Below are 18,057 nucleotides of genomic sequence, written 5' to 3' on the forward strand. Positions count from 1 at the left end.
GCTCTGCTGAACCACTCTTGTGGAACAGCTTTCCTAACCATCTGAGGGCAGCACAGACCCTAGACTCTAAAAAAAATGCCTAAAAATCTTTCTATTCAGGAAGGCTTATTCTTCTTAACTCCTATTATTATTATTTTCTTTATGTTGTGTGTTCTATGTTATTAATACTGTAGCACTTTGAGTTTCACTATGAATGAAAAGTGCGGCACACATTAAATGTATTATTGTTATTATTGTTATTATTATTATTATTACTATCAACACACAATTTCTGTTCAATAGCCACCTGTTGGCTGTTCAGTGTGTGTCTGTGTGTGAAAAATAAATCTGTTATGGTCGAATAGGCTGTAGCGGTGGAATTTAAACAGTGTTGGAATTCACACATTAATGTTAAATTTCTGGTGGTTTATTAGGTGTAATTTCAGCACCATGCATTGTTCAAATAGCAGGGTACAACCTCTCCTCCTGTGGAGACAGTATAGAAGTAACATTGATTGGGTTTTACACAAGCTGTGTGTTTATTTGGTTACCTGCAATAGATGTGTTAAAAATGTATGTAAAAGTTTTGGTGCAAATTATTAAAGTGAAAACTTGAGCTTTTGTCAGGGGCCTAAACATATTTTCTGGAGGGCCGGATTTGGCCCACAGGCCGTTATTTGCCTACCATTGCTTTTTTTTTTCTTTCTTCGTCTTCTTTATTGACATATTACGATTTCCTCTTCAACAAAGTGATCATATACAGAATATGAAAATATGCATCTTACAGTGTGCAGAGGAAAAGTTAAAAAAGACAAAAACAAACTGAGCTAAGGGGGAGTTACAGTTCATATACATTTTTTAAACAAAAAACAGGCATTCATAGTTTTATAGCCTTTGGATGAGAGGAAAATTGAATTGAGTCAATGTGCTGTTTGACGTCCTTCGTAAAAACAAAGAAGTCAGGCTTTTTACCTGTAAATTTGCTTTTATGAATATGAACTTTAGCCAATATGCCTACCACTGCCAATACAGTTGAATAAATCCATAAAAGACACAGAACAACATAAAAGGCACAGGAATAGAATCATAGCTTAAAAAAACAAAGCAAAAACTGAGTGTAGAGATAGTAGTAAGGCACCTTTGTGGTTCTTCATATGGCTTAAAGACTGCAGGACACATACTGTTCTCCCACCACTGCTGTACAGTATATATGACGTCATGTTTCCAGTGCTCGCACGCCCTCTTGTGGTCGGTGTCGGTGCTCCCTGCTCCTCCTCCCCTCTCTGATCAACAACCAGCCTGGTGATATCATATGCTGGCTAAACCTCCACACAGAAGCAAAATGGCCGATAGTAAACTAACCGATCATACAGCGTCTGACAGTCATCAAGGGGTTATGCATGTTTTGTTTACAGCTTGAGAACTACAGTCGCGCAAAAAGGATACTCGCCTTTCCGCGTTTTTTTCTACAATTAACATTTCGCCTTTCGGTGATGTCATTTCTTATTCAACTTAGCCTTGAAAGCCTCGAAGAACTAGCTCGCTAAGCTAGCTACCTTGCTAGCCTGCTAGCGGTAGGTCTGCAAGAATTTTTGCACAGAAGCACTTTATGTCCTTTGTGATTCCCGAGGTGAGTATTCAACGTTAACCTTATACGCTTCGATGTTTTTTGTAATGTGTGTGTTGGGTATTAACGTTAATTATTTCCGCGTTTACACAGAAAAAACATTTGGGGTTCTCAGTTTAAGAGAGCTTCGCTTGTAGTGCGTTGCAATGCTGAGGAAACGTCACTGAAGTTCGTCGTTTAATTAGGCCCTGTCGAGCGTTACTGATGAACCAGCCTGCTAGCAGTATGTTCACTGACTTGTTCGTGGTGTTTTCGTGCCCACTTTTAAGTTCTGTACGTTATGTTAATGAAATGTACTGTTTGAAATTAAGGGGCTTATCGTTGGCTAATATGACGTGCCTGCAGTCTGCAGACAACTGCGTACAGGTTAGATTCGTCGAGCCGAGCGTCGGAGGCACCTTGCTCCGGGGCAGCCTGCCGCCGTGAGCCCCAGCTCGTCAGGTCACGGTACACTGATCAGCGGCAGCTTTAAAGTCGGCTAACCTTAGCTCTTCCTCACACAGGTCAAGCTTTCGATGGTCTCTAGTGGCTGCACAGCTAGTCTTTACCGATTATTAACACGAAAATCAGGTCATTTGCTCGGTATGTGGCTCCAAACATCTGGCTTGTAGGGATTCTGGTGCATTATATCAATTGTGTATTAAACGTAATGTCAGCTGACCTATTTATACGGGATACAGTGAGAGGTTATTGCCATACGTTGTCAAGTTAGCGTACACTAGCGCTCTGTGACATGTTGCTAATTATGTGCAGCTTAGCCGACGGAAACACCGGGCCCAGTCGTATTTACAGCTCTCTGGGAAGATCTCTTTACTTACACATAGAGAACTGGTCCCTCTCAGCCCCCAGCAATGTTTTGCTTTCAGTTAAAACTGGCTCACGTGACTTGAGTATAAGTTGTGTATTTGCGTATTGCATTCACTGTGTTAACTTTTGGCAGGGTGGGAGGCAGGAGTTAGATCAGTGAGAGCATGTCCTTCATAACACTGGATGGATCCCGTCATGCACTGGCATTAAAGCTGGTGTCTCCTGGATAATGCTGTCATTACAGTTACTATGATGTAAAATGATGATTGTTGTATAGTTTGAAGTCACTTGTTTGTTTAGCTACTGCCTGTGTTGTCTGTTGGTTGGAATTGCAATCGTTTGCTTGTTAATGAATTATGCAGTGAGAAGCTAGGCTACCAAGGGCTGTTGTCATGCTGTCTGCCCCTGGTTAACATTACATTCTTTACAACACTCACTGTGTGGGAGTATACTTGGCAGGGATCTGATCAAATGCATATTACTCATGTTGAGTTCAGGTCTGAACTGTGTGTGTGTGTGTGAGAGAGAGAGAGAGAGAGGTATGCTTTTGTGAGCATTAAATTATTTTCAGTGTGGCTTGATGTGTAGCGTAAATAATTGAATGTGTACATTTCTCTTCACAGACAGGAGAATCAGGAAAGGGAACAGCAGTTCATGGAAGACAAGAAAAAGAAGAAAGAAGATAAAAAGAAAAGGGAAACCTCTCAGAAGGTAAACTGAGTCACTAAATGGCACAGCTGACTTTGACGATATATTTTGCAGATAATCTGTGTGGTATTCCTGCTTTCCATATCATTATCACTCATTTGTTCAGGGTTGTTTTTGAGGATTAGACTTCTCAAGATTAACTTGACATTGTCACTGTTTTATTAGTTAACTGAAATTGGGCTTTGGGTAGGATTTTGTCATGTTTGGAAATTGTAAAAAAAACTAATGTCATATATATATATATATATATATATTATATTTTATGTTGGTGTAAACAGTGCCTCGCTTGTAATTGTCTTCTGCCTTATATCTGACTTGCTCTTTGTATTTTAGGTGCCAGAACAGAAAATCAAAGGTATGTTTTTTTTTTTTCTTTTGTTATTATCACATTCTTCTTCCTTCTATCAGTCACTATTTCATATAATAATGTCAGTGGTATAACTTGTGTGTCTTATTGTTAAATATGCTGTAATCAGCAGTACATAGCTTTCATAAGAACTTAAATGTATTGTGATTACCAAGGGAATTATTGCACAAGGTCTTGCCTATACAGTACCAGTCAAAAGTTTGGAGACACTTTCTCATTCAAGGGAGTGGGAAGGTGTGTCCAAACGTTTGACTGGTACTGTATGTGCTCATACTTCAGACACTTAACAAAGCACATTTTCTTTGACTGTTAGCTACTTGGTAACTTACCCTATCTGTAACTCTCATGGATTTAGTCTTTTTATTATACTAAAGTCTACTGGGGATTCACAACCTTTATTATTTGTTTATTCCAGTGCCAGAATCAGCCAAGCCCTCCTCTACCCAGCCGCTCGCCACCCCAGGCTCAGTGTCCCCCAGCCCTGGCCCTATTGCCCCCTCATCCCCCAGTCCTGGTGCAGCCGGGGTTTCTGCACAAGTTCCTCCTGGTGGTGGGAACAATGCAAAGCAGCGGACTGCTGTGGCCAACGGACAGCCCTCCTCCCCCTCTGGAAGCCAGACCTCCCAGCAGCAGCGATACATGTCCAGAGAGGTACCACCAAGATTTCGCTGCCAGCAGGACCACAAAGTGCTACTGAAGAGGGGCCAGCCACCGCTGTCCTCCATGCTGCTGGGTGGAGGAGGAGGGGAAGGGGGTGCAGGAGGGGTTGGAGTGGGCAGTGGCTGGGGAGCCACCTCACCTCTTTCCTCACAGGGAGCAGATAACCCCAATGCAAACACAGCTGGAGCCACAGGTGGGTTGATGTCCCAGAGCAGAAAAGATTAACAAGTTGAATATGTAGTCCACTGAGTACCACATGCACCAACAAGAGTGATCTTCTACCTTAAAGTAATAATTGTCCAGGAACTTGCTTTTGTTAAGAAACACCACTGTGCTTTGTACAGTTTTTCCAACAGCCATTAAAATGATTTTAAAACAGCATATCACCATCAATTGACATTTACAACATAAAATCCACTTAAATTATAGTTGTAAAGTTGTAGATGACCACAGTAATATACACCACTGACTAGTAATCTCTAGTAATGGCACCACTAATTGGTACAATGTACAAGTTATTAGTTAGTATAATTAGTGCTTAAATTGTCAATTAAATGAATGGTCTCAATTTTTTCCATCTAGATTCCAACCTGGGTTCATCCTCTCCTTCACCCCCCACCTCCTCCTCATCCTCATTATGTGTCGCTGGTCTGTCGTCGTCGTCTTCTACTACTACTACTACTTCAACTTATGCAAATTCCACATGGGGGGCAGGCTCTGTCAGCCAGTCCTCCTCTCAGGGCTGTGGGAAGGTGATTGTGGATGGGACTGACCTGGAGGATTGGCCTAGCATCCTAGGCGGGGCCAAATTGAATTCTGACGGGGCTGGAGGAGGGGTGCAGGAGCAAGACTGCCCCGGTAACAACAACAACAGTAGTGCCTCATGGAGTGAAAGAAACATCCAGCAGAAGGGAGGAGCAGGAGGAGGAGGAGCAGGGAACATGGACAATCCCTCCCCACCTCATTCTTCTCCTCTTTCCTCCTCGTCGTCGCTTAATGAATGTGTTCAGTCAAGTGGTGGTGTGTGGGGATCATCCACCTCCTCTCAGGTGGAGGCAGGGCTGGGATCAGCAGCATTTTACAATTCCAAAGTCTCCCATCTTCTTCCTGGGCCTCAGGAGAGCCCTGTAGGTGGCAACAGCAGTGTCCCTGGTGCCAATTTCAACCCCAACGTGAACCCCTCCGCCTGGCCTGCCCTAGTGCAGGGTGGGACATCATCTTCGGCTAGCGACGGCCTTCCTCTACACTCGTCCATTACATCAGCTTCCTCGTTCTCTGCCAGCACCACCCTCATCACCACTCACTCTCTTTCATCTGTGAATCAAACTAGCCTCCATAGGCAGCACACTGAGACAGCTGTGGTAGCCAGGATTGGAGAACAGCAGCAGCACTTGGGAAACCCAGGACTGGAACTGGGTTCAGATGGAGGTGTGCGAGGAGTAGGGGCAGGACCAGGACCAAATCAAGAGGGTGGCACTGAGAGGGAGAGTCTTGCTGGTGTCGAAGAAGGGAGTGGAAATCTCTCTGGCTCTTCATCTTCCTCCTCTGCTGCCTCTTCCTCTTGGAGATCCATGCCTCCAGTGTCCTCTGACCTCAGTGCAGGTGTCTCACAGGCAGATGGGTGGAGGGGAGGGGGGACTGGAGCTCAAGGGCAGGAAGGGAACGTATGGGGCTTTGGTAGCCAGGGTGACAAGGCAGCGTGGGGCAGGGGAAATGATGGTGGCTCAAATACCCCAGTGGTATCTCAGGGAGCGTGGGAAGACGGGAGTTCAGAAGCAGAATGGGGTGGCACAGCGGGAGGTGTAAGTTCAAGTAACTTAGCAATAGGAAGTGGAAGAGGAGGAGATGGGAGCAGTAACAGCAGCAGTAGTGGAGGCAGTGTAGGTGTTGGCGGCAGTGTTTTGCAGGACTCTGCCTCACCAAAGTTTGCAACTATGACAAAAGCTTGGGACAATCAGAAAGGGATCGAAAGTGGGGATGGGGCAGTTGGGGAGTGGGATGGAGGAGGAGGGCAGGGTGGAGGCAGTGGAGGTGGAGGACCTTCATCCTCTAGTGGAGGAGGGTCTATAGCTGGAAGTGGTGGAGGAGGGAGTGGTAGCGGACAGAAACAGGAGCAAGCCTCGTCTGTGCGCGACCACGCCAACCAAACCTCCAATGCTGAAGTGGCCTTACTTAGCATGCTCAATCGATCTGACTTGGACCCCAGAGTTCTGTCTAACACGGGCTGGGGGCAGACCCAGATTCGACAGAATGTGGCCTGGGACCTGGACACCACAAAAGGAGCAGCAAACAGAAATGAAAGAAGCACTTCATCTTCCTCTGCATTCTCATCAGGAACCATGAACACTACCACTAGTCGCGGTCCTGGGTACCCGTCAAACACCAGTTCAATAACTAACGATCCATCTGCTGGTAGTCACACGACCAGCATGAACTCTGGCCCTGCTTCAGTGAGGGATGGTTGGGATGGTGGTGCTCCACAGTCCACCTGTGGTTCTCACATGCCTGGTAGCACTATGAAGAAGCCAGGAACACCAGAAGACAATATGGAGGGCAACCAGGCAAAGGCAGCTCGAGGCTGGGGTGAACTCCCACCTGAAAACCAGGGCAAAGGATGGGGGACTGAAGAACAGCAATGGGGGGATCGCAGAAGAGGAGGAGGGAACTGGAGAGACTATGGAGAACAGGGTAGTGGGTGGGCTGATGGTCCAGAGGAAAAAGGGACAGGGGGATGGAAGGGGACGGGAAGAGGGGAGGTAGGTGGTTGGGGAGGAAAGTGTGGAGGTGGAGGAGACTGGGGACAGAGAGACTCCATACCTGGAGGTGGGTGGGGAGATGGGCGAAGCAGAGGTGGAAGCAACTCTGATGAGGGATCTTCCTGGGGTAATTTGGATGAAGGGGGATCTCAGCGTGGAGGATGGGGAGGGGGAGATGTGGGTGGAGGCAAATCCCACCAGGACTGGGGGAGTGCCAAGCCCCACACAGCAGCAGCACAGATACCAAACAGCCAAGTGGCAACAATGAAAGCCCCAAATCAACAGCAGCACCAATCACAGGGCCAGCAGCCACCAGGAGGACCCACGCAGGGAGGGTGGAACAGCCGGCCTAATGTTGGAGGTGGAGGTACACCATCCAAGAATCAGAACCAAAGTTCGGGCTGGACGTCTGGCCCAATCCCCCAAATCTCCAGTGGTGGGGGTGACACCCTGGAGCCTAGTGGCTGGGAAGAGCCCTCCCCTCAATCCATCAGTCGCAAGATGGAAATCGACGATGGCACATCAGCCTGGGGAGACCCAACCCACTACAACAGCAAGAATGTGAACTTGTGGGACAAAAACAGCGCTACACCTGGCCAAAGCCACAGTCAGCAGGCCCCACCGCCGTCCATGCAGCAACAGCCACCTAGAAGGCAGCAGGGGATGCAGCACAGCAGGGACACAAACCCTGGCAATGCAGCAGTCGGTGTGTAGACATTTTGTCATAATAAATATCTGTGCATTTAACAACCAAATTTGATTTAGCATCAGCATTTGAAGTGTTTTTAAAGTATTGCTAATTTTTTTTTACTCACTCATCAGTTTGGATGTTTCAACTTTCTATTTTCTTTTGGCGCATTGTAAAGCAAATTGTTCAATTTTATCAATCTCCAGGCCCAGGTATGTGGGGCGGTGGTGCACAATCTGTTGATAATGGTACCACTGCTTGGGGTCAGGCGTCAGATACAGCAATAGGATGGAGTGAACCAGATGAACCCGGAAAAACTTCTGGCTGGGGGAACCCCTCACCCAACCCTGGTAAATCTGGTAAGAATAGACATTTTGTGTAATTCAAAATATTACAATATCCGAGGTCTTGATGCTCAGTATCAAATCAAGCAACATTATGCATCTCCCAATTTAAATAGCTTTCAACCACAATTTTCAAAGAGAGAATCTAGAGAGAGACGTTATCATAACCATTTGTTTTTTTTGTTGTTGCAGGCACCAAATCGATGGAAGGCTGGGGTGCGAAGGGAGAAGGATCTGTGGCAGCTTCCCGGCACCCCAGCTGGGATGAGGAAGATGATGGTAGTGGAGGGGTCTGGAACAGTACTGGCTCCCAGGGAAGCAGCTCCTCCTTTAACTCTGGCGGCTGGGGTCAGACTCATGGAGGAAAGAGAGGCAACATAAAGGTTGGGAAAATTAAGTCCCAGGACACTCAGGTTCATGTGGGCTCTCTTGACTCATTGTTTTAAATATTAAAAACCGAAAACGACATTTTAGAGGAAAGTAATTTTAAAGTCAGACAAAGCAGTTCTTATTTTGTTTCGTAACTTTCCTCAGTATTGACTACCATTTGCATTTTTATTCTCTTCTTTTTTTTAAATTTATTTTATTTTTTACTGAGAGTAATGATTGAATTTCTTCCCTAAAGGGTGGAGGAGGGGACAGCTGGATGAACCCAGTGTCACGCCAGTTTTCAAACATGGGTCTTCTGGTAAGATTTATTCATAATTAATTTTTCAAAAATAATTCTAGTGTTTTGAAGCAGCAACTGTAAGCAATGCAAGGTGTCATTGATGTTTTATGTGGGTTCTTGATTGTTGCACTGCTATTTTATGATTTATTACGTTTTCTCTAAAAAGATACTAAATCAAAGCTCACATAATCAAATGTTGCGTCACAAACACTGATATTGTTGTAATGAAGAATGGATTATCAGTGAGGTCTCTGTTACAGTTCCCTTTAACTAAATAACTTTGTTGTTTCTTAGGGTGATGACCCAAGTGTTGATAAGAAGATGGAAGGAGACAAGAGAGGCATAACTGACTATAATGGAGAGATGAGGAGGGGAGGAAGAGGTGGAGGAGGTTACCGGATGCCTAGTTCCAAAGACATGGGTCCTGTCGACATGGGGCCCTATGGTGAAAAAGTATGTTTCCCTTACAGCAAGTGCTCTTTAAAGTGCTCATGAAACTGCTTAACCGCAATTCCATGTTCAGTGTTGATGAACTCTGCTTGAAAAACAACAATCAAATGAGAAATCTTCAACTACAAATTTATTGCTATTGTTGTATGGTTTCCATTTTACTCTGCTCCAGATGGGTGGCCATGGAGTGTTTGTTGGCAGTGGTGGAGGGATGCCTCAGCCTCGAGGGATGCACCAGCCTGGCATGCATCCCATGAACCCCTCCCAGGGGTTACGTGCTCAAGTGCCTCATCAGTTCCTGTCTGCTCAGGTCTGGTGTCTTCTTTGTCTAATGTTTCTAAGTACTAAATTAATATTGCCCATACGGCTGACGCTGCATGTGAATAGTTGGAGAGGTGGAGGGAAAGATATGCATTAAACTCATAGTGATACTCTGGGCAGTTGGTTAGTTGGCTGCTGTCTAGCAGAATAATTTATTGCCTGACTACCTTAATGATCTGGCAATAGATATCACAAAAATGGCTTTTTGGCCACTAACACAATGTTTAGACATGATAAAACAATGACTTTATTTATTTATTTCTTGTGTTCTGTATATGAACTATTAATTCAATTGTTTTCCCAGAACACTTTGGCAACATCTTTAGTTCTCTGTCACACATCTTTCATCAGACACCTTGTAAAATTACCAAACTGGAGATGACGTTTTAGTTGTCTTATTCATCTCATCTTATAAATGAATGCAGGCCCGCACTTGTTGCATCTTGAAGTCTTCTTTGTCTCTGGAAAATACAACTATGTTTTAAGGAGCGGCTGCTCAAAATCACTTGCAGAAGTCTGCCCTCTTGCAGACAAATTCAGTCCCACAGCAATAAATAAACTGTCTTACACACCTGCATGGTAGATGGGATAGCCATGATAAGAAATGTCACTCTTTGAGTGACAGCTATTTATATGCATAGATTTGTAATGAATGGAGTTTAATCAATTAGAGTATCCCTGTTTCTTATGGTTGGTATTATCACTCAAAGTTTCTGTATCAATAGCTTTATGTAATTGAATTGCTGTGACATACAGGTGCCGGGTCCTATGCTGAAGCAGATGCCCTCTCCTGGTGGCAGTGTGGGTGGAGTGGTCGGAGGAGTAGGCGGCGTCAGTGGCGTTGGAAGTGTTGGAGGGGTCGGTGGTGTTGGTGGAGGAATGTTCCCTCCTCAGATTTCCCCACAGCAGCTAGCAATGCTCAGCAACATTTACCCCCACATGCAGCAGTTCCATCTGGTATGTGCCTAATGCTAGATTGTTCATTGATGTATTAATTCATCACATTAAATATTTATTTCAATTTTGATGGTTTTGCACCACAGCCTGTGTAACTCTGCATTGGAATATCTTAAAATGCACGGTGAATTGTATTAAACCCACCCCTTATAGTGCACTCACAGTATCTGTATGTGAACAGTAGCTTGTAATATTCTTTGTTTACCTCCATCTCTGAACATTTCTGCCCTCCAACCCACAGGCTTGTCAACTCCTGCTACAACAGCAGCAACAGCAGCAGCAGCAGCAGCTCCTGCAGAACCAGAGGAAGTTCCCTCAGCCTCAGCCTCTCAGGCAGCAGCCAGACCCACAGCAGGTGAGCATTATTGTGTTTTATACAGTACCATGCAATGTCACCAGGACCTCAACCATTACTATTGTACCTGTATATCTCCGCTGCAACATCACTGTCTCAATCACACTACAGAACATACTAATTGTTAGGTGTTGTAAGTGCACTCTATATATGGGAAGTGTTTAGAACTGTTCAGGTGATTATTTCACTCTGAATAATTAGTTGAGATTTACTGCCTTTGGGTAGTGCCAGGAAAAGTCTCAGTCACAAAGAGCTACACACTAATTAGTAAGACTTAACATACTCTCCATGATCTTCTGGTAGTCCCTTAATGTGACTACAATGTGCCCTTTCATCATGTAGGCTAGAATCTGTAAATTTTTATACGTTGGTAATTAAAGTTTTAACTCACCGAGTCTATTTGTGACCATTCAGTGTACTTTGCAATTATTCTGATTTATGTTCTTAAATCTTGTCCTTCTCAGCTGGCGAGGATTATGGCTATTCTGCAGCAGCAAAGACAGCATCAGCATGGTGGAGTTGGAGGAGCAGCAGGAGGGAGCTCCAAACTCTCCCCGTCTCACCTGGGCCTATCCAAACAGCCCATGGTAGACCCCCTTCCGCATCCTGGGATGGGTGGCCCCTTATCAGACCTACATGCCAAAACCCAAGGGATGTACTCGGGTGAGTCCTGCAAGCAAATTGTTTGTGGGTTAGACTGCATTGGTCAGATGTGATGCAATCAGCTCTATATGTACAACTATAAATAAAACGGATATAGCTAATTAAGGTTTAAAGTTGTATGTGTTAGGCTGCCAAAATAACATTGTAGAATCCTATCTTATGGTACATGAAGTTATCAGATCCACATAGAATGAGGAGAGTTGGGATCTTCATATGTTTGTCTAGGTGGGCCAATAACAACCATCCAGTCATATCCAACTTATTTGTGCCAACACAAGCATATGTTACCTTTGTCATCATTGTTGCTGTAACAACAGCCCACCATTTTAAACAGCTTCTGGCCTTCATTACTTTGTGTTCAGTGTCACTGGGATTGCACACATTTGGGTGGGGGCTATAATTTACCAGTTTAGCCAGTCTTTATTGAACTGAACTTGAGTGGAATGCAGTATAACCATGAATATTTGTGTTTTTCCTCTTGTTAGGGCTTGCCCCTGGCGGTAACCTGTCAGGACTAGAGCTCGGTCCCATGATGGGAGGGATGAAGGACACAGGAGGACAGCAGTCCCGCTTCAAATGGATGATGGAGGGACATTCCCCAGCTCCATCTCCCCCTGACACAAACCTTCACAAGAATGGTAGGTTAACATGGTTTGTAACATGATTTTTGCATAGACAAGATTCACACACCTCACACCTCAGTCAGTGATTTGAAACATAATAATGTCGATCGGCTTGACCTTATTTCTCTCTACCTTGCCATTCCCAAGGCCCTTTACCCAGCGCTTTAAAGGTGAGAGGAGGATCCCCTTACTCCCAGTATGAAATGCTGGGCGGTGAAGGTTTAGGTATTCCCCCTCAAGGCTCTGCAGACAACTGGCACCGGACCCCCGGGAGTAAAATGGGGAACAAACCTGCCACATCCAGCTGGCCTCCAGGTGAATCCGTCTTTCTTTGCTTCTTGATACTATATGATGAATTGTGATGAGACAACAGATAATTTAATTTCAACTGAGGCTCAAATATGCAGGGGGCCATATTGCCATCTTATTTTCATAGCCTTCCAATACATGTTGGGTGTTATAAATAAATGTCACGTTAAGCAAAGGGGTGTCACGATTTCGATTCTAAATTATAAATCGATTGAAAATGAGCGTTTGATTTCAAACTTCAAAGAAACAACAGAACTGGAAAATCCTCCTGCTTCCCTGAAGTCACCGGTGTGGAAACAGTTTGCCTTCCCCATGAGTTGTCTAAACAATGAACACGTCGTTGACAGAGGAACTACAGTTTATAGGCTATGCTACACACTTTGGTAAAGTTGTAAATATATTGACAGATTTGAAGTTCCCGGATCAATAACTCATTAGTGAAACGTTGAAACAGTAGGTAGGGTAGTCAATAGTTGTAAGGTAGTCAATGAGCTACAACTGAATTTTCACCATAACTAGCCGTCCTCTGAGCTGGACTAATAACATCGGTCTCTATGTACAGCCGGCTGTGAGATGAGCGCGTTGGGGCATAAACCAATGATCTGTTGATCTTTACGAATCAAGACTTGATAGTGTAGCAATGGTATAGCTGTCAGTGCTGAAAAAACATGTTTAAATCGAATCATGACCTTAAAATGGAAAGTCAGATTGAATTGTGGATTTGGAGAATGATGACACCCCTAGTTAAACACACGAGGAGGCTTAGTCAAATTGTCCCCAAATAAATAAATAAATAATAGTGGGATCAGCACACCCTCAACCACCAGATTTTGGTTATGTTATCTTTGTATTTGATTTTTAAAAAATGCATTAGCATTATAGCATTTCATTTCAATCATTCAATGTTTTCTGTTCTCTGATGATAGAGTTCCAGCCCGGTGTGCCCTGGAAGGGAATCCAGAGTAGTGGAGACCCAGAGTCCGACCCCTACATGACCCCTGGTAGTGTTCTTGGCTCCCCAGGACCCCCAACCCTTAACGACTCTGACCACCAGTTACTGCGAGACAACATAGGTATTTGACTAAATGTGCCAAATATTTTGATGAATATAGCTGTTTGTTTCAGCAGACTGTTATCTTTCCTGACATCACATACAGATCTCAAAAATCATGACATTTGTTAAAGTAATACATGAGTTCAAAGTTCTTTGGTTCACAAGTAAAACCAAAGCATAGATTACATGGGCTTGTGTTTTTCATTTACTGACTCCTCATCTTTCTCTCACATGCACAAAATGAGGCATGCAGCCAAGTTTTACTTTTTTGTTTAAATCAGTAGTTTTTTAATACTTAAAGATGAATCAAATCATCACACACTTGTTTATGGGGAAAGTGCGTTGCCCCGCATCCTAAATACAGTATGTTTCCTTACTTCTCTTAGTGAAATTCAGAAAGGAGAACATACACGTTTTAGAAATCCCTGAAAACAGGCTCCAGTGCCATTTATTGGTATAAAGTCTTTGGTCAAAGGTTTGACAAACAGTGTTCTTCACAGGCTCTATCTCCAGTCCAGCTGAACTATAGTCATCTTATCTTGTTTATCACAGGATGTTTTATTCAGATAACCTTGTAATGTTTCATAGGGCCAAATCCCTCCCTCAACACCTCGCTGCCTTCACCAGGTGCCTGGCCCTACAGTGCCTCAGACAGCCCCCTCAGCAATGCACACAGCACAGGTATGTTTTCATTATTTTAATCTCTTTTTTTCTACTGCATTTTGACTTTGGAATCTCTTTCATGGTATTAGCTCAGTTGTTATTTGCTTTGCTGTTTCTTGATTTCTGTTACTACAATTGTTTTCACTATATTTCACTGGTGTACAAGTTATGCTTTTTCTACAAAGACGCCAAAGGAATTACTCTCCACTCCCATTTCTGTGGTTTGTTTGTGAAAACACATTTTCCCCCTCTTTTCCCCACCGCCCCATTTCCTCTTCAGGAAAGTACTCGGAGTACAAGCCCAGCTGGCCCCCAGAGCCCATCGGACAAAACAAGTTGTGGAAGACCAATCGCAACAGCTCACAGCTGCCACGCCCCCCTCCTGGCTTAACCAATCAGAAGCAGGCCTCACCTTCCCCATGGGGTAGTGGAGGCCCGCGGTTAGCCCGGGGCTGGGGAGGGGGTGGGATCAACCAAGAGTCAAGATTTGGGCCAGGTACTGTTTACAGGGGAAAGATCAGATTATTTCGTAACCATTTGTCTGCTTATAACTTCACTATATACAGTATAGATAAAGTCTCAGGTTTGACTACAGTAACATGGAAGCTATAATAAAAGTTGTCTTTATTTAAGTAAAGTCATCTTCAGCATTGTCTTGATATCCTCACTAACTGGTTCGTCCTTGTCCTCCTTTCTGTTTCTCTTCTTGTCTTTATAGGCTCAGCTTGGAGTGATGGTGTGGCCTCTAGAGGCAGTTGCTGGTTGCTGCTGAGCAACCTGACCCCTCAGGTAAGGAGTGCAAAAAAGAGGGAAGGACAGATTAAGAGAGTTGGAAACCATGAGAGGAGACTTCAGGGTTCAGGGATGTTGTAGCACAAGAGACACAAGGAAAATATTTCCTATAGTGACATTGTAGAGAATAGACAGGAAAAGAGAAGAGGGAGATTTGGATTCGTACATACAACAAAGGTCTGCTGCCGGAATCAAGGTGCAGACAATGACGTTATGTGGCGTTCCTCTTAACAGAGGCTTAATTTGAGTAAGCTGTGCAAGTAACTTAGAATTTGAATTTTCTTACAACCGTTCATCACAGCAGAATTTATCACAGCTATAAAATAAAACGGCTACCCAGGCAGATTTGCCAAGATTTGAATTTGAAAGCAATAAACCGCTGTGGTCATTCATCTGTATTCTCCTTCAGTCTGTCTTATGCAAATGAGACGGAGTGATGCGTGACCCAGCTGTAATTGGATTGTGAAGTTGGATGAGCCATTTAATCAATTAGGGTTTGCACAAATGACACTAGCATGAGACTTCTCTGGGAAAGGCTCAGAAATTAAAATGTTTAATGGTAAGTCTAGACAAAGTTTTTAGTTATATAGATTTTTTTTTTTTTAACAATAATCCATTTGGCCTTACTCAGTGCTCATGTGCACTCGCTTGTATTTCTTCCTCCCATAGTTAACTTTTGACAGAATTACAGACACAGATAAAGCCACAGTGTACAGTCTCACAACATAATTTATTAATGTAAATTCTCATACACATAACCATTATTGTATAACCTCCTAGATACCCTGACCTTTTTCTGTTCCTATAATTGATGACTCAAGATTGTGGACAATTATTATAACATTGACACATCACTCACACACACAGACGCGCACAATCTTTGAGACTTAACCTTTCTTCTTCTTTCCCTGTAGATCGATGGCTCCACACTGAGGACTATCTGCATGCAGCACGGCCCCCTGCTGACCTTCCACCTCGGCCTGACCCAGGGCAGCGCTCTGATTCGCTACAGCAGCCGGCAGGAAGCAGCCAAGGCCCAGGGTGCACTGCACATGTAGGTTAACCTGTAACATCCCTAATACACATCTACTTGACAATGAACATGCTCTTGTCAATCTAAAAAGCATTAATCTTTCAACTCTCCCTTAGGTGTGTACTGGGCAACACCACAATCCTGGCGGAGTTTGTGAGTGAGGAAGAAGTTGCTCGCTATTTTGCACATTCCCAGGCCGGAGGGGCAGAGGGGGCCAGCTCAGGAGGGGCAGCGGCTGGAGGGACGCAGGGTTCATCTGGAACAGGCACAGCTGTGGCCAGCAGTGGAGGTAGCTCCCCAGGAAGTGAGCGGGCAGCAGCGGGCACAACTTCAGGTGGAAACGGAAACGGTGGTGGAGGAGGGGAAAGTGGAGGCACAGTTCTAAGTAGTGTAAGGTCCCCCGGCTCTGGCTGGCAGAGTCTCGATGGTACAGGCAGTTCTTCAGAAACATCTTCAGCCCAAGGACCAGGGCTGGGGATATTTTCCCAGTGGAGCACTAACGGGGCAGGGGAGGGCGGAGGTGTTGGGGGAGTAGAGTCCGGGAGGTCTGGACTTTGGGGAGGCATGACTGCGGGATACCCCAGCAGCAGCTTATGGGGGGCACCGCAAATTGAGGAAAGGCACCAAATGGACAGCCCTGCCGCTTTGTTGCCCGGTGATCTGCTGGGGGGAGGAGCTGATTCAATCTGAAGAGCCCCCCTCCCCCCTCCATTTGTACGTGTAGGTTTGGACACTGATACAACATACACTGGGATACATATGTACTTACTATAGCACACACACACATTTACATGGTATGCATATTAATGTACTACACATTTACACACATGTGCATACATATACATGGTATGCATATTAATGTGCACACACATAAAGCAGAAATGTGAGACATGCTTACACACATTCTCGTGGCCAGACTTAAGCTATTATATAAACAAATGCAGGGACTGTTAGATGTGTATACAGCCTTTTTCCACAGATGAAGATTTCAACTGCTTAGACTTGAAACCTGAAAAAAAAGAATGAAAAGTCAGTTGGTCTGAAAGACTTGACTGGATTGCAATGTGCTTAGTAAATAGGGGACTTTTCAACAGATTTACATACACATGCACACACCAAAAACAGACAAGCCTTCAGACAGATAGGCACTGTAAACAGCATTACCTTCATCGTATAAGAGAACTTAAAACTACTACATGATGTGAGGTTTAAGTGCAGTTTGTATTCATGTCTCTTAAGAAAAAAGAAAAAAAAAACGGAGACCGAATCCAAACACATGCAAACAGCTCTGATTGACAACAAAACTGTATCTTACTGTGTATGTTAAGTTTGGTTTTTTTCAGTTTGTTTGTATGTATGGTTTTAATTTTTGAACAGTGAAAATATTGAAAAATGTCATTGTTTTGTTTTCAAAATGCTGACCTCCTACTGTTGTATCTTGCGCACTCTTTCTCTGTTATTCTCTCTTGAACATGTTTGTTACTGTTGCAGTGATAAATGTTAAAATTGCTGGCAGTTTGAGGCTATGTTGCATTTCTCCATGTGTCGATACTGCGCGCAGTATCATACACACTATATGGACATGAGTATGAGTGAGACTGAGACCAAGTAAGTGGATTAAACCACCACAGTTTTGTGCGTGTGTGTGAATGTGAGGACCGTGTGTGTGTGCATGTTACTGCCTGTCATTAATGTGGGCAAGGCTGCTTACTATACAGAAGGTCTATACAAAATGTTTTGAGTGCATTCGGTATACTGCTGACTGTGTGTTAAGAAATATTGGCACTAATGCTTTTTCTCTCATTTGAAGTTGTTTGTTTTTTTAGCAGACTTGTCTTTTTTATTGTCCGACCTGCAATAATAAAAAAGAACATTTTAATGACACAAAGAGCTGAAGGCATACGCGTTGAGAAAATGGACATGCCAAATCTTATCAAACTGTGTGGAATGGGAGGGAGGGGTGGGACGGGTTGTTTACAGATGCAGAGTAAGAGTTACCGTACGTTTTTAATGTTTTGTTGTTGTGTATTTGTTTTAAATTAAGACAGGCTTTAACACTCCTGTTCAGTGTTTTCGTTTTGAGATTTTACAAAGGAAAAATTTATTTAAACAAATGAGAACAAGATTAATAAAGATGAAAGTATTGGCTTCTAAATTTGTCTTGTGGTCATTTCTGTGATGTTTTTTGTTTGTTTGTTTGTTTTTGTGTGAATTCAGGTTCAGGTTAAGCA

At 43.9% G+C, this 18,057-nt stretch overlaps 1 protein-coding gene across 1 annotated transcript; it reads left to right on the forward strand.

The window, feature by feature from the left end:
- Nucleotides 1-1,202: 1,202 nt before the first annotated feature.
- LOC121884902 (trinucleotide repeat-containing gene 6B protein-like) lies at nucleotides 1,203-17,981 on the forward strand. The gene is made up of 21 exons (XM_042393996.1): nucleotides 1,203-1,609; nucleotides 3,037-3,124; nucleotides 3,455-3,476; nucleotides 3,904-4,341; nucleotides 4,731-7,610; nucleotides 7,799-7,951; nucleotides 8,129-8,319; nucleotides 8,562-8,624; nucleotides 8,901-9,059; nucleotides 9,229-9,366; nucleotides 10,134-10,334; nucleotides 10,576-10,689; nucleotides 11,154-11,352; nucleotides 11,838-11,990; nucleotides 12,123-12,290; nucleotides 13,211-13,357; nucleotides 13,927-14,019; nucleotides 14,282-14,497; nucleotides 14,720-14,790; nucleotides 15,708-15,847; nucleotides 15,943-17,981. Exons 2-21 carry the CDS (start codon nucleotides 3,068-3,070, stop codon nucleotides 16,514-16,516), a joined length of 6,177 nt encoding a protein of 2,058 aa, XP_042249930.1. The 5' UTR covers nucleotides 1,203-1,609; nucleotides 3,037-3,067; the 3' UTR covers nucleotides 16,517-17,981.
- The last annotated feature ends 76 nt before the right edge of the window (nucleotides 17,982-18,057 follow it).

Source organism: Thunnus maccoyii, chromosome 18 (assembly GCF_910596095.1).
Source record: "Thunnus maccoyii chromosome 18, fThuMac1.1, whole genome shotgun sequence".
Classification (NCBI taxonomy): Eukaryota; Metazoa; Chordata; class Actinopteri; order Scombriformes; family Scombridae; genus Thunnus; species Thunnus maccoyii.

Coding starts and splice junctions, on each gene's coding strand:
- LOC121884902 (XM_042393996.1), top strand. CDS start 3,068: ATGGAAGACAAGAAAAAGAAGAAAGAAGATAAAAAGAAAAGGGAAACC. Junction 11,353..11,837: donor AACCCAAGGGATGTACTCGG/GTGAGTCCTGCA, acceptor TCCTCTTGTTAG/GGCTTGCCCCTGGCGGTAAC. Junction 11,991..12,122: donor CACAAACCTTCACAAGAATG/GTAGGTTAACAT, acceptor GCCATTCCCAAG/GCCCTTTACCCAGCGCTTTA.